General features: G+C 43.9%; 1 protein-coding gene across 2 annotated transcripts in view; it reads right to left on the bottom strand.

Annotated features, from left to right (window-relative positions):
* The window catches only part of NEURL1 (neuralized E3 ubiquitin protein ligase 1), a gene marked incomplete at both ends in the record, with an annotated part of 133,850 nt that overhangs the window by 59,482 nt on the left and 51,290 nt on the right, over positions 1 to 23,078 (bottom strand). The window contains one exon of one of the 2 annotated variants that reach the window (XM_079536387.1): positions 14,787 to 14,820. The exons of the other annotated variant lie outside the window; for it this stretch is intronic. Within the exon in view, the coding sequence (XP_079392513.1) occupies positions 14,787 to 14,820 (34 nt within the window). Of the gene's footprint in view, positions 1 to 14,786; positions 14,821 to 23,078 lie in introns of those variants that run through there. 2 annotated transcript variants of the gene reach the window in all.

Genomic DNA, 23,078 nt, shown 5'->3' with positions numbered 1-23,078 from the left:
AATTAACCACCTGTAGGCCCCTAATTAGGGGGTCTTTATTCAGCATCTCCTACAGACAGACATCTGCAGCAATTCTGTCACCAACATTACTATGACCTCCTTCTGTGTCACTGCCCTTTGCAGGGTCACACATTGTAGTCTACCTGGGACAAGCCAGTGAAGCTCCAGTTATTCATTTTCTCAGTACAGAGCAGGACTATGCACATAAAACACTTTACACCTGCATTAACATTAAAGTTCCCCCAAAGCTTCATCTACCCAGCCTAGAGTTTCCAAACAGCATAAGGTGCATTTTCCCTTTCCCTCCTGCAACGTTAGGCACAGCTGTGATGAACGGCAAAGCCACTGCCCAAAGGTAGCTGTGCTTCACTGCATAGCCTGCAGAGCAGCCACGCCAGGAGGGTTAATGACAGCTCACACTGCAAAGAGGTGGCTACATAAAAACAGAGCCCAACTGCAAATATTTTATGGCCACGTAGTATTTCCATGGACTACAAATCAACGTAAAAGATGTTTTCTTCGAGGGGCCTCATATAGACTGTGTTTTTAAAATGCATTCCCTCTGCTAAATATAAATCAGTAAGAGTTTTTGTTCTTCCAAAAGATTAACTAGCCTCAGTATTTTGGGATCTAATTCTGGAATACTTGAAGATGTGCCAGCTGTCTCTTCCAATTTAAATAGTTTAATGGAAAGTTTATCCTGGGCACATTTTCCATGTACGGTATAATAGCTTGGAAGTCCGAATATTAAGAGTTCACCACAAAAGTAGTAATTTGTCAAGGTTCAACTTCACATATTTCTCAAGACAAGGAGGAAGGTGGGAACAATGGAGACCAGGCATAAGGCAAGACTAGAAGTGGCTGCGGCAATAACATGGACCTGCAGAACTAAAATCTAAGAGAGTAGAAAATGGAGTACTCTACAAAACGGTGCAAAGAAAATACAAGTTAGAGAAACTTCTGTTCTGAACTCAGGCCCTGGAGTTACCTCTGAAGCATACCTTCAGAAATGAGAAATCAAAGATGTGTTTCTAGACTCAGCATCTAAGTGGAATGAAGCTTATAGCAGGCTAGTCATACTGTATATTTGCAATACAATGAGCTATAGCAAGATGCTTTTCTTAATTCAGTCCCTCTGTCACCAGTGACAAGAGATAGGGTGTTAAGAGGGTAATGATGAGCATCTCTGAATCATGCTTCTTGTCTGGATAGAGCACTGGGAGAGCATCCTCCAGTTGACTAACTCTCATCTCATAGCACCACTCCCTAACCAGAGACCACTTCTCACTGCGAAAGACAGAAGTCCCAGACTGGATACACACTCCTATCATGCTCTTTACAAAAAATTTGGCTCTGCTGAGTATCTCTGTAATAAAGCAAGTGAACAATAGTACAGGCTCCCCAAAACAGGACAGAAAGCAGAAATATCTCTGCAGACACAGGAAGGAAGGTGATATGACTGGGCATTTAAAGCTTGTATCCATAGCTGCAGGGCAGAGAGCAAAGGCTGCTGGATGGATGCCTCTAGAAAGACCCCGGAAAATACTCCACCACACAGACAGCACCATTCACCTCCAAGGAAACATTACACTCGCACTAACTGAAATATTCCCAAGGTTACAGTGATTTAACTCTACTACCACTTCCTCAAAGCCACAAAAGGTTGAGGCCAACTCGCTAGAGCGTAGATCACAGCAATCAGAAAAGAGCTCTTGCAGCCTCAAGAGCACACAGGTTCAACCACACCAGGAATTCAGCACTTTAACATCCCTTGTGCCACTCCAAATACCCATCCTTGGGCACAGTATGGGTACAGCCAGCACCGAATCCACATGCTCCTGCCTTACAGAAGCATATACGAACAAAGCATTAACATTCCTTACAATTCAGAAATGCTGACAACTTTGGATCGAAACAGTGAAATTTCCAGTGGCTTTGCTGTCTCTTCTGCATTTTGCTGCCTGAATTTATTGCAAATGTCATGTGTGGATGGCTTCACTTTAATTTAGTATCTGGTTGGTCAGGATATATAACCCAGAGCCTGTTCTTTTACTTCTCTTCTTACCCAGCTGGACAGTGTAGATTATGTTTATCATTCACTACCACATACCATGAAGTTTTAAGCCGTAATGCTGTTTCTAAAGAATCTCAGGAAGCAATTTTTCTTCTTATACATGACATTTACATTTGGAGCGTGCCATTTTTCCTAATATAAACCATCCATTTAGATTCACTTTGAGGTACTATAAAGTTGGGTCATTTTGTGTTGTGTTAGTCTTCTTTAAAAATGCAACGTTTGGGTCATATTTATTTCACACTCTTCCTTCTAAAGTTCACTGCCACTGTTATTTGCAGGGTCTCTTGACAGCATACCTGCTGGAAGCAGCTCCTTACCCCATCCACATTTAAAACTTAACAAGCACTTCTAAAATGTTTCTAAAATGTGATTATTGTTCCAAACCCAAACAGCGCTTTGTAAAGGCTCCCCTCTCACTGTTCTCAGGGGTTTAAGCACATCTCCTTCCTTTACTGGTGGCTGCCTCCAAGGATGTGTCTAAACCCAGGAGCAGTACTTCCTTTCCTGCAGGACTGCCAGAGTTGCACACAGCAAGGCAATGGCACAGCCAAAGGACAGTGCTCAGCTCTACAAGCTTCAAATCATTAAGGTTCCAACCTTAATGAGACCACAGAGATCATCTATGGTTTTAAACTGAGACAGGGGAGATTTAGGTTCAATATTAGGAGAAAGTTTTTCACACAGAGAGTGGAACAGGTTGCCCAAGGAGGTTGTGGATGCCCAATCCCTGGATGCATTCAAGGCCAGGCTGGATGTGGCTCTGGACAGCCTGGTCTGGTGACTGGTGACCCTGCACATAGCAGGGGTTGAAACTAGATGATCATTGTGGTCCTCTTCAACCCAGGCGATTCTATGATTCTATGGTCTAGTCCAACCATCGATCCATCCCCACCATGATCACTAACCATGTCCCTCTGTGCCACATCTCCATGTCTCTTGAACACCTCCAGGGACTCCACCAACCTCCCTGGACAGCCTGTTTTGATAAAATGGAATCTTCTACTCCCAACAGATACACCAGTAATGTCCTGACTGCAATCACGACCCTCCAAGCACGATGCTGATTGCTGTATGAACCTTTTGCAAAACCCTTCTGGTGTTGATGTTGTAATGCTCAGATTTTTGCTTTCTGCACAGTGGTAGCTGTAGATGTATTGTCACTTTGTGGTTAGTTGCTACAGTCTTAGAACTACTTACATCCACATCCATTATCCAGATATCAAAGATTTTCATCCAAAATAAAGAACCAAAACAGTCCTAAAGGGAAGCCCTTTAAATGTGTAATTACAGAGGGTTTTCTGGTTTCTTCGCTGACAAAGAGAAATTGCAGTTGAATTTTTGGATTTGATGTATACACGGTCTGACTCATCCCAGAAGATATTGATCCCAGCAGCTTTATTGTCTGATTATGTTTGGCAGCACGTAAACTCTTAACATGGGGTTATTAGATCTAACAGCTTAACAGGTACACAAAAATGTGACTCTACTATTTGGTCATGTTTAACCACCTCATAAATCTTTCAGAATGACAGGAGCAACATACTTCCTTGAATTCCTCCTCCACCATTTCTTTACTGAAATCCTCATTTCTGCTCTCCTATCTCTCTCCCCAGGAGAGTTCAGACCACACAAACTTTGCCTCTGCTTGCTTTGCCATCATTTCTTCTACAAAATTAGATATGCTAGCCAGCATATACAATTAAAATATTATTTTTCCAGGCCAATAATTTGAGTGCTGCTGCAGGAAAGCAAGAGAAAGGGCAACATTTCTCTCCTTGCACAATAATTTGGCCATCCACTGGTGTATTCCTTCATTAATCTTCACTTTCTGTACCAAAAGGGAGAAGAGGAATCTAAATTACTGACATCGCCAGTCCCATCTGGCTCTGCAGCACATCACTTGCATCAGTTTAAACACACCTTCCAGTCATTAACTTTGTTTCTTTTGCATCTGAATCTGGCCCTATGAATTCAAACTTGAAACTTCAATGGCCAGTCAGGAAATAAAGTTACTGTTTATTGTAACGAAGACAAACAGCATCCTTGGCGCTGATTCCAAACAAAAAGCATGAACACTATTCCATCATCCTTCCGAGCAATTCCCATGCCAGGTCCATGAACTTATTAACACTTTGCTATAAATAGGTGCTGGAGAAGCCTGTACAGGAACTTGTTTTTCTCAGTGCTTATTGCAACAGGCCAGCCAGTAAATGACCCAAGAGTGTTGAATCTACACTGCCTGAGGACAAGAGCACGTAGGGTGGCGTGCCTTTCAAAGCAACTCTACCTGCCATCCTTATGCTGAATCTCACACCAGAAGACAGCTGGGAGGTGACTCTAAGAGCACATGGAAGGGCTCCAATCCTCTCCGATTTTGTAAAGGCAACAACATACTTCAGACTAGAAGCTCAAGGCCTGTTTATTAAAAGCCTTCTCAGAATTCCCATAAAGTGTCATTATTATTTCCTTAGTACTTGCGTCAACCTCTCAAGTCTTTTTGTAGAGAAGGATACCCCACCAAAACTTACATTTAGGAAGCTTCACTACCTCTAGCTTGAAATTTTGATCAACATGCACAAGCTATGCAGAAGAAAACCTATGACATAATCTTCCTCAATTTCAGACTTGCTGTCATGACCATGCCTTACACCAAGACGATCAGTTATTCACCAAAGTTGGGTAACTTACACAGGTGACCTGGGAGATACAATGTGAAGATGACTATTTCTAAATAGCTGACAAAAGAGAGAGGGGTTAGAAAAGCATGCCAGTTTGTAAAAGGAAGTTGATGCTGTTTTAAAATTCATGCAAAGGGAATTTTTGCATATTAGAGTATTGGTAAGAGCAGGAGGAGGAAGAAATGCAATGCAGAGCATTGTTCCTGATAAAGTCATATTCATGGTGTAACTGCCTTGAAGCTCCTGCAGGAATAAGAAACAATTTTAAAGGAATCAAGGGGCTGTACCCTCTTGGTGGAAAGACATCTACACTATCACAGAAGAGCAAAGAGCAATTAAGAGCTGAAGCCAATTCATTCATCCACCTTCCTTGTTTTGCATAGCTTGAAAAATCGTGGAAAATCTTTAGCCACCTTGTCACGCTAAGGGGCATTTCTTCCAAAAATGACCTCTGGATTGTTATTATTTTTTTAATACATAATTGCACCTATTTCTATAAGCCACTACCCTAAACTTTAATTTAACTTCATGCCTGACAAACACTCCAGCATAGCCAGCATACAGATGCAGCTGTTGAACAGGAGGCTGCACCCCTGGACCATGAAGCACTTCCCTGCTTGGTTTTCTTCATTCAAAAGCATATCTCAACACACAATTTGAACCAACTGCTATATATACAGTATATACATAAAAACACTATTTGTCATCAAATTGAAGTTGCACGAGTCCAAAATTGCTACTCATCTCTATATTTTCCCAGATTGCACACTCCAAGGTTACTTCTCCAATGTGTGGAAATTATTCCAGGTAACTTGCCTGTACTTTTACTTGACTACAGCTTCCTACACAGTGCCACACACATCCTCCTGCATCACACAAGTTGAAGAACCAGGCATACGTGCCACAGAAATATTGATTTTGCTACATCAAAAGACCTATTAGATAAGGTTTGTCCATGAGAATTCAAGCACAGATTTACCAGAGTACAAGATTAGAAGATGCAAAACGTGCACTGTCATGGGCAATACACAAAATGCAAGACACCAGTTACCATATGCTAAATAACTTCTCAGTCTCCTTCAGGCAATTACCTGTGCACTGGTAAGTCTGAATTGCGATCAGCATGGAATGACCTTTGGAGTCCTCGGAGAACAGCTCTGCTGGATGTGGATGCAGAAACTGAAAATCTCTGAAGTTGTGGGATAACTGATAAACAGGTAAAGAGAGCACAGGCAGTCACTTAGATAAAAGGGTAGAAACATCTTCCAGCAAAGTGACTGAGGTTACCCGACCTTTGGTAAAGAGCGTTTTAAGAACTGCAGTCGTTTCTTAAAGTCTCTGAATGACTTTCACAACCTTTCACATCCATTTGGAGAACATTCAGATGATATCTCTCTGCATTTTATCCTTGCTACCATGGGAATGGATAGCCTGAAAGCTTTATCCTTTGTATGATAAATGCCAATGCACCACTGCCAAAAAAGGATACAGGGAGCTGGAATCCCTGCGTCTCCATACCCACTTCTAACACCTTAAGCAGAGGCACAGAGATCTGCAATTAGAGCTTGCAGATCTTTGTGTTGATCATCTTAATTACTAAATTTAGAAGGAACTGCTCATTTCTTTGCATCAAGTGAGAACTCTAAGCCCAGATGAAAACCTCACAGTAGGATCGGATCTTTTGCAAGCAGAAGCACCCCAGGTGTAGGGAATAAAAACCTCTGAGTTCTGTTGTTCTGGCAGGTACTTTGCTAGAGGTGGACCTGACAAACCAAGGGGGAGTCTGTCTTCTTTCATCAAAACATATGAGATTTCAGGAGTTAATTTACAGCATAATACAAGATTTTCTAGTGTATCCCAAAGTCAGCCTTGCTCACTTTCCCACCTAAGCCTGCTAGAAGCTGTGTTCAAAATACTGTAAGGAAAATCAGATCTTTTGCAGTCAGTAACCATGCAAATTCCAAGCCACAGAATATAGATACATGATGTCTAGATACTGAATCAGCTACCCATGGCTCAAGCAATAGAGCACTGAGCCGAAGAGAAGGGAGTCTGTCCGGAAACCTTGTCACAGCCGTGTCACTTGATCAAGGTCTCTTCTGTCAATTTTGCAGAGCCTTTGAGGGACAGAAGGATTGAAAGTAGAAGAATAGCAACTCTCATCATGTGAGAGGGACCTTCATTCATTGGGACTCCCAGAACTGCATTCCCTCTAAGCATACAGTTTCACTCAGAACTGAAATAGAAGACAGCCTCTTTCTGGGGTCTCTTTCCCTTCGGAACTGAAAAATCAGAGGGCAGTATTGAACTCGTTAAGGATAGGCAGAAAATAAATTGAGCAATTTTCCTTTTCCAAGCTGCATAAAATTTACAGCATCAATAATGCCTTTGTGAAAGTAATTAGATTCTTAAGGCTCTATTTTATATTTGATAATATGAATCTGGTGTGCAAAGACATAAGTCATTTTGATCTGGGATGCTTCAGCACATTATGGGCATCCTTATATTTCTATCTTCCACAGACTTTTTTTTCTTTTCATATTTTATTTTAATCTCAGTCTCCTTGCAGGATGCTATTTTTTAACCTTTGAAAATACCAATTCTTAACAATCTCTGTGTCTCCTGTCAGTCACTCAAGAGAAAATTAAGTTGCCCTGGAAAAAAGTAAGGTCCTATTCTAAGTTATTTTAGTTGAGTGAATATTAGAGATATACCAAGTAGAACTCAAGTTGTAGCTTTCAAAAATTTCCTCCCAAAAGCCTTTTCCCTTTAAGTCCAGGATTTATTTCTTTCCTAAACCACAGACCCAATGCCCTTGCCACCAAGTTGCCGTTTGGCCAGTTGTCTAACATTTAGCTTTTCCAAACAAAAAAATTATGAAGACTTTCTCCTTAAGCAAAAGATGTTTACCAGAAGAAATTTTCCTTACTTCAAGGCAGCAACCGACCCAAAACACGCATCACATTTACGCCAGAACTGTGACAAATGCCTGTTGAACTGCAGCACTTAAACCACTTGCATTTTAAACAGCAGTTTGTCAAGTGATGTTAATTATTTGGGAGGTCTATGCTCCTAGAAACATAAACATTTCTTTTTACACTGATCACATTTTTTTTCCATGCGGTGCTTCCAGCAGAGATTGAAATTAAAATGGTTTCTGTGTGCCATGGTTTGGTTTATGGCTCAATTTCCCTACAAACAGATGGTAGCATTGTGCTGGGGCTCTACACAGCACCTTCCCATCCTTCCTTGACTGCTGGAAACCTCTCAAGAGGTGGGAGAGCACTTCCATACTCAAACTCACTTCCTCTCCATAAGTCTACATGGCTTTCTCATGACTGTTGGATAGTATAGGTCTGGGACTTGCAACAGCCTGAGGAGCATCTGAACTTTGCAAAGAAAGCAAAGGGCTTGGTTAGCTGGGAAGCACCACAGGGAACAGAAGACTGGGCTCTTTCAGGAGGCTTAGCCAAAGCAAACCTTCACTCCTGCCAAGATGCAATTCAAACACGAGCACCTGCTGCCCTCAAAACACCAACTGAATTGTGCTTCCCCCACACCACACCAAGACCAACCTTAGTTTTGAGTGGTACTCAGTACCTATGGAGAAGGCTTCATGCAATCACAAGAAGCAAACCAGAGCAAAACCTGCAGTGAGACTACAACTGGTGCTCTCAGAAAACACACTGTGCAGTCTGCATGTCAGCGCTGGGAACTACCCAGGGCTCTGTGTGCTTTGATCCATAATGATTTCTTTTCAAAGGTAGTTAAAGATGGGAACAGTTTCTGTCACCTACTTGAAATTTATGAAGAGGTCACTGAACATCTGTCTTGTTTGGTCAAGTGTAGGGTCCTTTCACTTCTCCAGACTTCATCAACAATGTCTGCTGTAGAACCCCAGGGCTGCAGCAGTGTGTTTTAGGTCTCCACACTCTGACCAGCCTCTGGGCAGGACTGCTGCATGAGGGACACCACAATCTGCAAGGTACGACAACTCAAACCCTAGGCACCCTACATTACTTGACCTCTAATGCTTCCTCTCTGTATTAGCATATATCCTTCTCTGACTGAGTAAATGAGTAAATGCAAAACAAACCACAAAAAAGAAGCTGATTTTTATAGCAAGGAGCCTTGGTTTATCCCAAGGGCTTGAGGAAAAGGGCAAGAACTCCAGATTTCTACCAACACAGGCTGTTGCAAGGGAAACAAGCAGAATTACACCATTTATGTTCCACATCACATTCATTAATGTACATTGCTTTTATTATGTCCAACTACCCCCCCTTTTCTTCTTTTTTATTACTATCATTTTTTCTTTAAGATAAAAGTGCTATCAACCTTTACAATGGGAAATATATACTAAGGCATCTGATCAATTATAATGGCTCTGTCTGCATTCCTCCTCCTTTGCTGGGCTGCCAGACCCACAGTGAATCCCAGATAAACCGAACAACTCTTCTTCCTAGACCCACCAATTGCAGTTATCTTGAATGTTTTTTTTAATGCCAACAAAGTACAGCATCCCTTCAAGACACGATCAAGGACAGAGTCAAGGAACAGAAATACCATTGAAGCCATCTTGACAAGAGCCACAGAGGAGAAGGCTCTGACTCATCTCAGACCAGCTTTGCTCAGATAAATATGTCTTCAAAGAAAAATACTGTAATTTAGAAAGGGATAGATGGGAAGAAAAACAAACAGACAGCAACACTAATAGGGATCAACCCTACAGCAAAATACCGTCGGACACAGCACTGCAGCATATGCTCTGGTCAGGGGCACATGGACCACGAGGCTGGCAGGCACGCTCCTTGTTTAGCCTCTGGGAGATAAGATCTCTCCTGACCTCCAGTTCCACTCCCTGCTGCACCATCTGTAAATTCCTACTGATTCCCCAGGGCAATCCATCAGGATCAATTTCTTGCTTTGCCTTCACTTTTCAAGAAGTTCCCTTTTACTCTATGATTAATCTTTTTCAGGCTGATCTCAATTGTACCCTCAGCATGTGTGGACATTAATGCAAAATTCTTTATTAAAAAGAAAGCAGGCCTGTCAATTTTGAGACTGCATGGCTAGAGACCACCACTTCTTAACTCCTCCTAGATGCCAGCAATGGCAGTTGTATTTGTTCCACAAACCTATTTTATACCATTAACAATATGTTTCTTCTGGTTCTGGGAACATTTGTTCTGATTAAGCATGAAGATGATTCCCTGGGACTCACCAGAGGATCCAACAAACCCTTCTGAAGAGACACCTGCTACCTCTAAATTAATTGAACGACAGCTAAACATAACATCCATAATTCTCAACAAAAGAGGAATTAAGTAAGGAACAAGTGAAGATGGATCAGATGTAAGAACAGCTCCCAGTAGAGGAGGGTGAGGACCGCTCAAAGAGGTGACAAATAAGACAACCAAATCTGAAAAATAACACAAAACATTCAGTCCCTCGGTCCCCTCAGCATCAAGAGGATATGGAAAAATGAACAGGGATAACATGCCAGAAAGCAAAAGATTAAACTAGAACAGGGATGCTCTTTGCTCACATCACCAAGACCCCCAGAGTCAAATAATGGCACAGCTAACGAAGAAGTCATCTGCCTTTCACAACAGAGTTTTCAAGTATAAATGTGGTCACCCATAAAATCTCTATATATGGAGGCACTACTTCATCTGAGTAATGTTGTCAGCAGTCAATACTGTCAGCCACCTAAGGACATCCGAAGGTGACCCACGGGTCAGAGGCACAAACTGAAATAATCTCTGGGAGCCCCACTTTTAGCAAATGCCAGCACTGCTTTGGCACTCTGCCCAGGGTCTTCTGCACCAGTTAATCCAACCCTGAGCAGGATTAACTTCCCATACACACACATACTCATTTGCTTTCAGAGCTAGATACCAATCTTGCTGAAAGCAGAGCGACCTTAGAAAGACCCTCTTCTCCCCATCTCATCTTGGTTCTCAGTGAGTGACTGCCTGCAGAAATGTTAACCCCCTACAGAGGGTGAAGCAATTTTCAATCATTCCACATACGGAAGCTAGGTAAGATCCCTCAGAATCTAGATAATAGTTTAGACATTATAAAAAATGCAAAGTAAAATTAACTTGTAAAGAAACTCTCACTAAATTGGTGCTGTCAGATTGTGTTTTTTTTTATTTTTTTTTTTTTCCTTCGGGGATATTTTACAGTTTTAATCAGATCAAAGAAATCAGAAATTATTTCATCTGAAGGTGTGTACAATGGTGTGTGCTAGAGTACAATTCTGTTGGGCAGTATTAACTGCAAGGGTGAAATGCAGCATTTGGCAAGGTTGTTGCAGAATAGGCAGGGAACACACAACGTAGGAAATACAGCATGGGGCTGATTCAGCACTTGCCTATAGATATACCATTCACTACACTACAAAGCATTAAGAGAAAGCTAAAAATAGAGCTCCATTGTGCAAAGAAGGAATAAATGAAGTTGCACACCATAGCTATTTTTCACTCAGGAAACGACCTCCAGCTTCCACTGCTCCCCAAAGCCCTACAGCAGCAGCTACTGGGGCTGGAGGCTTCAGCCAACCTCAAATATCCCAAACCTCCTGGTGACACCTGTGAGCGAGTCCCACAGACTGCTCTTCATGAGAACAAAATGCAGAGGAAGGACAGTGCCAGCACTTCACACCTACTGTGCACAGGAATAAATCAGCAGCCATGCGCAGGAAAAGACCGTGGCAAACAGGATGCTGATGAAATTGGAAATGAACCCAAGTAGATGCCCAAAAGCCTTCACCACCACGTAGTGCAGATGGAGAGCTGCTATACCACCACTACTGCTTCCTTCTGCCTCCTGCTATTCAACCACACAGTTATGCAGCACACCAGGACTTACATAGGCATGGGGAAATTCTGGCCATACATATTGCTTACACCTGCATATACATACCATAAAGACAGAAGCCATTATTTTTATTGTATCCTCAGGCTACAGAGCATCGTCTGCTTAAGAAGCTTAAAAACTCAACTGCTCAAGCCAAAAGTTACATCTGTCGGTGACTGCTGCTTCCCAGGCTAAAAAACTGATGCATTCTCACCAGGGACTTCTTTGCAAATACACTGATGCCATACAACTACAGTTTGGGAAATGTGACACAAGACACCTTTTTCCTGCTCCTTGTAGAAATTATTCCACCGCAAGCCACTGATGTGCACCTGTGACACGAGAGTAATTAAAACAAAAACAAGACAAAGCCCTGCGATGAGGGACTTATTAGTGACTGTGACTTGTAGGAGGGAAGGTTATTGAGCAAATGTGCATGCAGCAGACACGTCCCCTGCACATGAATTAATGCACTGTGTACACTCCAGCTAGTCAAAAGCCCTCTGAAGAGATGCGGACGCGTTCATCGCTAACCTCTGCACGTAGCCACGCACTGAACCCTCTCCAGCACAGCTCAGCAGCTTCCTTGGCTGAAGCCTGACTTTTTGTCTGCTCCGTTCCAAGTGAATAATAAAAATATATTTAAAATAATAATAATTTTAAAAATTCTCAAGACATTTTTTCTCAGGCAAAAATTGGATCCGATCCCCTAAAACCGAATGCAAATAACATCTCGCTCACAGCCGTAAAGAGGAATTAAAAACTAACGAAGCAGGTGACAGTTGAACCAAATGCGTAAGAAGAACGTACTTGTTCTGAGATATGCATCCATCAGAGATGTTTTATGCACGATTATTAACAAGTAGTTGAATATAAATATTTAGTTAAGCCCGCCTATGTTGTAGGAACGCTATAGCACACAGACAGTCTTGAAGAAACTTGCCTCAGATGAACCACGAGCAATCATATTAACATTTCCTGTTTAAAATATTGCTAACGTAAACACCACATGTATAGATGTTCCCTTTTGCATGGACTGTAAACATCCTGTCCATCACGACTGCGTTACCATTGGACTTCCCTTTTCAACTTTTCTTCTTTTTGCACAGACAGCAATGGAAAGCACGCCAAGGACTTGCGTGCAGGGGGTGGGAAGGGGGAAAGAAGAGCAGAGACCATCACAGCGCCATGAAGAATATGGACACGTGGATAGAGATTGCACGAGGGCACTTGGGCAACGGCACATCGCTTCAAGGAGAAGGAGGAATGAAGGGCTCCTGCGTGCCAACATACAAAGCCATAAGACATCTTCTTTCAAACAACCCACAGCTGTTAACCACCGCCACGCTACTTTGATACTTTTCAAAGGAGAGCCACCCTCACAGCCCGGTTCAGGAGCCCATCTCTTAATTTATTTTTTCCAACCCAACCAAAGTGAGGGTGGACAACCAGGGGCGGGCAGGCCCCTGTGCACCATGCCAGGCTTGGGAGCTGTGCCCAATCCCAGTAGGAGCCTCCAGCAGCTGGGCAGGGCAGCTTTGCCCCATCCCAGCTGAGTTAAATGACTCAGGTGCCCCTGAAAATCCCAGCCCACTCTTTCAGTGCAGAGAGGTCACTGGAAATATCTGCAAACAGTATATTTGTACTTTACCCATGGTTTCTAAAAGCAAGGGGTGTTAACCCCCAAGGCTGCTGCTCACAGAGCTCCTTTCGCTATCATTACGTTCAGTTTCATTTATTCTTCCAAGAAACTGATACGGTTTCGGTTCTCTTTCCCCAGCATATCTGAAAACAGAAACGTTCACCAGAAAGATGGAACTGCAGGAATGGCAGCCACAGACGAACCACAAGTGCAGATGTAGTCTATTTTCATTACGTGTCCTTTAGTGGATGACTTCTTCCTATTTTTAAATATAACGCACGCCCACGTTCCAAAAGACTTGTGCTACAACTCAGCAGCGTATCACCTCTCATTACAACACTGCCTGTAGCCCCTCTGTCCACCGAGGAAAACACAGCAGAGTTAATTGCCCATGTCTCCTCATTACTTTGCATCTCCCAAGAAAATAAAAAATAAGGAGAGCCTTGCTGGCGAGCAGAGCAGCACCACAGGGCAGAAGTTGCAGGCGCAGCGGGCAGCAGAAAGCCCTGGCAGGAATGCCGAGTCCCTGGCACACACAGAGGTGCTGCTCCTTCCCAGCCAGGTTTCTCAAGTTCATTCAAATGCTACCTCAAAAGGGAAATGGAACCTACAACATCCAGAGCTGTTTGTTTTGGGCTGCTTTTTTTGTTTGTTTGTTTGTTTGCTTGCTATTTTGTAAATGTTGACCCAATAGCACTCACATTCTGCATATGACGCGTACACTGCGACATTATAGAAGAAATAAGGTCAGCCTGTGGGTGACACTTCAGAACACAGATGATGAACAAATTACAGTCTCACTCAAGACACGCCGTTAGAAAAGAGTCATCTGTTTCCTAACTCTGTCCATTTGTTCCTTAAACTGCAGAGTTTGTGTTTTTCACCCAATCCAGCAAAAATCGGGACTGGGACGTGAATACTCACAGCTTCAGCATATACCTCTAATACCTCAAAGGAAGCACGCGAGCAGCTCCAAGCTCGCACCACACGATCTGCGCGCTTCCCAGCCCTATTTACTATAGCAACGAGGAAGTTTCTCTAACAGCCCTTTTCCCCCGCACGGAACGCGCAGCACGCGGGCTGTGTCTCGAGGTGAACAGAACACTGCGGAGCAGTCGGCACGTTTAACGAGCACAGAATTCTCACCGAAATATTTACGGCATGAGATCTGCGCGGCCACGGCCGCACGTTGCCTATTGCTCCGGATTTTGCTGTAGCATCGCGCCGGGCGCTCAGCCCCCCCTCCCTACACGGCTTCACGTTACCTAGCAAAGCAGGCAGGCTCCTCGGCTCAGCCGAGCGCACGGAGTAGTTCAAACCAGCGTTCGTTCCACGCTGCATCAACGCAACATAGAAATGAATGGACACTACAGAGCGGCTGACGGGAAGCAGACGCAAGGTGACCGCTTCCAAAGCTTCCGAGTTCCCCTTCGGCAACCTTCATCCCCCGCTGGAAGCTGGCACACACTGCACGCATCTCCTCCATCGCACCCCCGGCCCTCACCTTCCCCCTCGCAGCGCTCACCGTGCAGCGGCCCTCGGGTCACCTGGCCCCCCATAGCCGCCCCTTCAGGCACCGCCGGCGCTCATCGCTCCGCTCCGCAGCCCCCGGCCCCGCTGCCCCTCGCCGGCTGCCTCCACCCACTCGCGGCCCTCCCGCACCGGCGCTGGGAGCTGTCACGTTTATTTACATAAGAAGGAGGAGACTTCGCGTCTTCCTGAAATAGCTGCCGACGCGTCGGGGATGCGGCGTTCCCCCCCTTCCCCCCCCCTCCCCGCGCCCCACGCTGCCCCCAGCATCCCATATTGCGCTCCCAAAACCGGAGCCACGGAGGTGGCCGTGGTACCCGGCGGTGCTCAGAACAAAGCCCGAGGCGCTGCCAACTTCACTCACCGCATTCAGAACTTATTTATAAACAGCCAACGGCATCGGGCACTGAAAACCACTTTGGGACCCCAGTGCGGAGCCTCGGAATGAACTGGAAGGGCAAAAATTAAAATAAAATAGGTGGAAAAAAAATTATTACCAGACATCACTGCACCAGAGTCTTCAAATGGCCTCTGCTGGTTAATTATTAGTTATTTAATAGCAAAGGAGTACTTGAAATGCAGGCTGGCTCACCACAGACTGGAATAATAAAAACATTACCCCAGTCAACTCCTTGGTGCGAGGTTTGCACGCTCAGCCCAGCGTCTGTGCTGCAGCCCATTACCTCTGCTGGCAGAAAGCAGCACCAGAAGCAGGGAAGGGGGTGCAGGGGCAGTGGGGAGATGCATACGGTCCTGCTCCCCTTCCCCCATGCAAGAGCCAGCTCTCTCCATCTCCAGCCACACACGTGCACCACCTCCCTTGCATCTCTCCTGTCTGCTGCTCTAAGGATAGATGAGCACAGCAGGCACAATGCTGCCACAGCCAGCCATGGTGCATCCAAGCTGGCTTATTTAAAAGTAATTCATGCAGTTTATTGTTATGCTACAGTCATTCCTCATTCTGCAAAGGATTGGGACTCAAAAGTTTAACAGCCACAAGCCCAGCTCTGCCTCCCACCCCTTACCATGGTGCTGGGCAAAGCCTGTCATCCCACTGCATTCGCTCTCCCACCAGGATAATAGGAAATCAGATTATTGCTTAGGATGGCTGGGTAAGAGAGAGAAAAAAAAAAAAAAAAAAAAGAAGAAAAAAAAAAAAAGCAATGCAAAAAAAAGCTCAAGCCAGAGAAGCTCAGTCAGGGTGTTTGCACTAACACTGCGTGCGTGAGTAAAGCTGTGCCAAGCATTTCGAACCTGCCAGAGGAGCATCCCCAAGCAGCAGCAGGCACCGCCAGCGCCCAGCTCCTTCTGCCCCACCAAGGAGACTCGCGCCCGGAGCCAAGCAGCAGCGTTCCCTGGGATGAGCAGTGCTCAGCTCCTCCCTGCCCAAACTCACACTCTGCAGAGCTTACAGCAGCTTCTTGGCAGGAGACTTGGGTGGTTTTTTTTTCCCCTCTTTTTATTCTTCCCCTCCTGGATGATGCTGCATTTACAGCAGCAGCGGTGCAGCACGAGGACGTGTACCCAGGAGCACCGCAGCGTGGCCCGTGCAACCCAGCTGGCATAGGGCAGCACCTGGGTCACACTGACTCAGTGCCTCACGCTCACAAAGTGACCAGTGGGCACTGATGCCTTAAACCACGTTTCACCCCAAAGAATTAAGATTTACTCCACTCTCCAACCCCAAATTTTCTCCCTTGCTTGCTTAGCTCAGCTTTCCATCCTTACCTTAATCTTGCTGCAGCTCTGTGAATAATTGAGTTTTTGGTCCACTGCCTCAACCAAGAGATTGCTAGAAAAAAATCATTTTGTGTTGGCCCAAAACTGAATGCTTTGTGCGTCTCACTGAACAAAATGTTTCTTTAACTCAAAAATGAAACATTTTTAAAGAGTTATTTTTACCTCATTTTTTCAAGTTACGGTCATTGAATCCAGCTCTGAAATGATGCCTTAAAAAAACATTAAGCATTTTGTTCTATGTACACCAAAAGGAAAAAATCTGAGCTGTTATCTTTTCAGATCATTTTATTTTTCCTAACTTATTGACTTTATTTGTTTATATGGAATGGTGGGAGGGTGGGGAGGGCGGGGCGGGCAGGCTGCCAGAATGACTCATCCTGCTTGGCAAAAAATTATAAACAATTTCAGTTGATTGAAAAATTGCTTTTCTTTTTTTCCATAAAAAAAAAACCCATAAAATAGTACTCCCCCTCCCCAACATCCCCATAGAGCCAGGGCAGTGCAATGGTCTGTCCCTTATGCAATACTAACTCCTCAAGGATTATTTGCCATACAGTATTTCTCCTGCAGCCATCAGCAGCTTGATCCACTGGTTAGCAACCCTACCCAAACTGGGGGGTTGGAGCTCAATGATCTTTAAGGTCCTTTCCAACCTAAGCCGTTCTATGATTCTGTACCTCATACTGGAACTTCTCTGATCTGGACCTATCACCTCCACGTCCCTTTCAGACTTTGCCGTTTTCCAAATTTCTCTTCATTCTTCTATGTTTCTGATTTTCCTCTAGATATTAGGGAAAAAAAAGAACAAAACAACTCTATTTACAACCTTATTCCCATTTTACAATTCTCCACACTGACAACCTCTAGGTCCCTTTGGGTTATTTTTCTGCCCTTGCCAATATCTGGAAGGTCTCCCATTGTGACATCAAGTATTGAAAATATATATATATTTATAATATATATATGATGTCACAATATTATCACCACTTGTGCTCCCCTCTGACAAATTACTGACAGAGATATGTGCGGCCCAACAGAAAACCAACTCCCAACAACATCCAGCAAGTTAAAACCAAGCAACATCACTGATCCAAGCAAGAATCTACTGCAGGAGTGTGCTTTGAAGCAGTATCTGACCTTGCTAAATATATTTATTAACTAGAAGATTAGGATGCTGAGGCTGCAAAGGACGCAGTCAACAGGATGCCTCTTTGGACTGAAGCCTTGGATGGTTCTGATTCAGCCTTGAGCTGAAAATCAGGCACCTCTCCCACAACCCCGGGATACATCCACAGCCTGGGCATTGGGCAATGTTTTGGAGCATGGAAGGTAAGACAGCTTCATTGCTTTCCTCACAGCAAGGCAGGAGAAGGCTGGCAGTCAGCAAGGAGGACATCAGGGACCCATCATGGTCTGGGGAATACATCCCAAAATAGTTGTGATGTCTGATGACCTTTGCTGTGTAGACAAAAAAACTGGGCAGATGTGGCATTGACTGACATGGTTTTAGTGGCCATGATGGCTGGACTAGATGATGTTTATGTTTTGTTTTGTTTTTTCCAACCTTATTGGTTCTAAACTGCCCTCTTCCTTTGTGCTCATTGCTTTCTTCTGCCTGTCCCTCTTTTAATAGGATTTTCTCTGCTTTAAAGCATTTCTCCACAACATGGTCTGAATCTTCTCCAAAAAATACTGTAGGAGAAAGCAGGGAACTGTGGAAATCAATCAGATGTTTGCCAGGGGCAGAGAACCTTCTCTTAACGACTTTAGTGTTTAAGAAGCTGTCATCAATTTTGCTACTGCCACGTGCCCTCAGCTTCATGGTAACAATCAATTGACTGGAAGTTGCCCTTTTTCAATACAGTATCTCTCAACAAGCAGCTGGAGACTGAGGGAGATGGGATTCAGAGGATCATATTCTCAGGTCTTTTTTCAGCATAAGCCTAAGACTGCTGCTGGGGCAGAGAGCTGAGCTGTACAGAAATAAGGCTTCCTTCAGAAACCTCAGCCACTGTAACTCAAGGAACAGCAATGTTCTCAACAGCAAGGCATCCAAGAGAAAATGTCTCAGCAGCAAGCATTAGTGCACAAAGAACAGTGACCAGAGCTGGGATATCTTACATTCTAAGCACCCTTTTAGCTTGAATTTATTGCTATTAATAGAGGGAATTTGGAAAGCAGAGATGCATCTTTAGGCTATTATTTGTGTGAAACACAATGATACAGACAGCAACCTAGCAAAAGGAATGCTGATTAGCTGATGCTTACGTGCAGCCATTTGACAATGTTATTAGTTATGTAATTAAAGTATTACTCTGGATAAAAACTCCGATCTCAATACTTAAGTCAAAGGAAACTCAAAATCCTAGCTGAAATCCTTAAAAATCAAGACCACGATTTCTAAATCCAGCACCATGACCATTAACTCGGGTGCTTGGGAACCCCAGGGCAGATCGCTGCAGCACAGCAGGAAGGAGGATTTAGGGGCAGGAAAGCCCATAGGCTGAGCATCTCCCTCACAGTTGCACTCAGTGTAAATAAGACATCAGTGCAGTTTGCTTTGGTGACAGGAACCACAGCGGCACAGCGGTAAAGGCTGTCGCTCAGGAGGGCAATGAAGACATCTGTGAGGTATTTGAGTGGATGTCCAGGATGTGGGCTGGTTCAGTGAAGGAGACACAGTGACAGAAGCGCTCAGCTGAGCCCTGCCTGCTCAGTGCTTTATCTCAATCCCCATGCATCCACCTACAAGAGCAGCAGAAGGGAAGACTGCTAGCAAGAGGCACAGGGCTGAGCAGCAAGGATTTCCAAGGCAAGGAACTGACCAAACCCAGGCTGCTTGCACAGCATCTTTCCATCAGCATGCAAATGATCTCCAGTTCCCACTGGATGCAGTTTTTATCTTCAAGGGCAGGAATGTTCCCCTCCTTACATAGTTTTGAGCTACCAGAGAATAATGTAGTTCAGAAATCCTGACAGAATAACACCAAGTAGCAGAGGCTGGATATGACAAAATTCAATGTGCGACACAATTTGCCATAAAGCACTGTGTTAGGCTAAGCAGCATTTCTGAGCAGAACTGCTAGACAACATAAAAAAGCTGTTTGTGCTCTAGGGCAACATCACCTGGAATCCACCAAAAGCCCACGCTGAGAGAAAATATCATGGTGTACATGACAATGACTGCATTTTCAAATGTCCTCGTGTCTATTTACATGAGAAATTAACATTAACACAACATTCTGCAATGAGAGCACAAGGCTCTCTCTTCATGCACAATGCTTTTTCAAAAGCATTTTAGACCTATCAATGTGTAATGAAATAAGAAGATAAAGCAAGCACCTCACCAGAAGAAACACACTAATCTAAGAAAGCAAAGAGATGCTGATTTTGTGCCATTCACCTAATGAAACTGACATTTGCTTTAAGATCAAGTTCAAGAAGCCTGTTTTCTTTTAGTTAAAAATCTTTGCTTGACGGCAGAACCAGAGGCCCACTTGAATATCCTCCTTTTGACTCTGCCCGCAGGCAGCGTAATGACAGCAAGGCAGGACTGAGAAGTGTTATTTCAGGCTCAGTTTTATGGCTATTAAACATTTGGAAACCCAGAGCAGCATCGTTCCATGTGACATGGCACTGTAATAGTTTAGTTTAAAAAAAAAAAAAAAAAAAGAAAGGTATTGTTCCACTCAGATCTACAGAGAACACTTGTGTAATATATATATATATATATATATATATACATACACACACCTTTGGATTATATAAAGTAGCTCTTTCATACTTTATTACAGACAACAACCAAACCCTACACTGAAAAATTAAATTACCAGCAAAAGTCATAGCACTTTTATGGGGCACGTTGAGCAAACAACACATGTGTTTTCACAACACACCTGGAAGAGGTGCTGCCTCTGTCCTAGCTAGAAAAGCATGTTCTGATTTTTGCATATGTAAAGAAATCAGAAAGCACCGGGGTGCAAATGAAGGTTAGACTGACTGCTTCCACACAGCATGTGCTCACCTTTGAGAGCTCAGCTTTCTAACTGTGATAACGTTCCCTCAGCATCAAGGTGTAATTCCTAAAGATTTTTCTTAGCAAACACAGCGACAGGAGAGAATAACCTCAGTGTTCTATGTCCCACCCTTTCTGAAAAAAGCCTCTCACTTGCACGCACAGGGATTTGTGACCAAGCCAAAGCACCATATGTTTGTGATGTAAATATTAGCCCAGCAGAGAAACACCTTTTTATTACCCGAAGTCCCTACCCTGTCAAAAGTCCTTCACAGGGCAATGAAGGGCAGCAGGTCCCAAAGAAGCTGTTCGGGCTGGCCAGACAGGTGAGTGGGGCTACACCACACGGCCATGAACCACCATCCCCACCACACATCCCAGTCTCTAAGTTTCAGGCTGTGAAAGGCTCCTGGAGTCATAGGGGAGAGCTCTGAATCCTCTCTCGCAAGACTGCCTCTGTTCTTACTAGAACCTCCCTGCCCCTGTTGCAGGGCTATCCCATATGAAGTGGGATTTATTTTCAAACCTTATAGGGCTGCTCTTACAAGTTTTTGCAGTAGATTACAAGAAACAAAAGGAGCTGGAGGTCAAATGCTCCAAGGGCAAAATACATGGCAAAGGTCAATCTTTCAGGCCAGGCAAGATGAATCTTGCAGGTTTAAATAGGAAGCAAGCCACATAATGCCTCACATGTGCATTGTCCTTTCTCTCTCCATGTTCACCTCCTACTCACCTCTTCTCTGCTCTCCTCCCTCACCTGAAGATGCTGGCCAGCATCTCCCCATCCTATGCTCATCGTGGATTTTAAAGTTTGATTTGAAATTTATCCTTACTCCCCTTTTCATTTAAGAAACAGAAAAAAAGGACTTAAATCACATTTCACATGTAAGTCAATCTCACAAGTACCACAAAAGATCACAAACCAGATGCAGCAGACTGGGGGAAGGTAGCTATTATTGGAATGAGAAATGAGATTTGGTTTTCAGCTCAGGAAAATGGGATTCTGTCAGGACGAAATCAGAGCCTTAGCTTCATAAAATTCCACTTTCTTTAGAACCTAATTCAAAGCACAAAGCAGATTAGCTTAAAATGTAAAACACTCTACTAAAGTAGAGCAATGGTCATGTTCCCATTCAGTCACTTCTCCCTCCATCCATCATCTCCATTTCCAGCAGTAGGCACTGAAGTTCAGTAGGATGCAAGCTTCATAAAATGCAGAAAAACATCTGTATGCTTTAGGATCAAAAACATGCTAATATATTCATCACTACAACTTCTAGACTGAGCGTCTCTGACCTACCACAGATTCTTCCGACCTGCAGCAAGCTTTTGCAAACCAAAACACTCTGACTGCCATTACTTTCTCTTCCTCCCATGCACCATGCCTCCAGTCCAAAGGTCTTTTTCACTTCTTTCCTCCCTCCCCCATTCTTTGTCTCAGCATCCTCTTCTTTGCCGCCCACACAGTTGGAGAGCAGAGAACAGACCAATCTGGCAGGCTCAAATAACAAAAAAAAACAAGGAAAGAAAAATAAGTTGTTTTCTGGCCTAGAAGACTCACTCCTCAGTATTTTTATCTGGAGGCAGCAGTCAAATCTCTTTTCCTTTTACCAGGAACCAAATGGAACAGCAATGGCTCCCAAAGTCTCATTCTCAGAGATCAGCCCAGAGGCAAACAATGGGGGAAGGCTGGCATTTCTCCCCGACACACAGGCACCTTTGAACAAGAACATTAAGCTTATTTTTCATTGTGCCTCCTTCCAACACCAAGCAGCAGATTTAATATCCATTTTTACAAGGTGGGGTTTGATTAGTCAGTTTGCTTTTCTTGAAAAGGGCTGAGGACAAACCCTGCTGCCTGGAGGCTTGTAACCCAACCAGACATTTATGGGCATTTTGGGGAACACTGGGCTGGGCACATGGCACAAGGAGGAGGGGTCTAGAAGGACACTCACCTCCACCTGCAGCCCTGAAACCACATGGGCAGACTCAACCCAGTGCAGTCCCAATCCTGCAATCCCATCAGCATATGCAAAAATCCACTCCGACATAAAGCATCTAATGACATTAATGGCACACAACACAGCAGTACAATCCAGGCATGTGGAAATAATCACAGGCCCAGAACCCAGGATGACTGATTTCTTCCCATTCAACATATGTTTTACTTAGATGTCTGCATCTTCCCACCCTTCTCTCAGTCTTCCAAAACTCATGATTTTGGTGGAGCACAAGAAAATTTATTTAATACAAGAGTGTTACAGGTTAAATCACACCTGAGAAAGGAAAAATGGATAGCCTACAATATAAACCAGATATTTTATGAAGTTCACATATTCTTAATAATAGCCAGAATCTGACCCCAGTACAGTTGGTCACTGAACAGACAAAATGAACGTGAATTCTGTTCAGCCCGAGGCTTTAAAAATAATATTTGTGATTTCTACACAAAATCGGAACAGTTTCAATGGAGGCATAAATATTGTTTATTAGGACCACAGCATAGATTCCACAGGATTCAAAAACCCTACA

The sequence above is a fragment of the Tetrao urogallus genome (assembly GCF_951394365.1).
Source record: "Tetrao urogallus genome assembly, chromosome: 5".
Lineage (NCBI taxonomy): Eukaryota > Metazoa > Chordata > Aves > Galliformes > Phasianidae > Tetrao > Tetrao urogallus.
The sequence above is the reverse complement of the archived record's forward strand: the minus strand, read 5'-3'. Positions and strand labels throughout refer to the sequence as shown.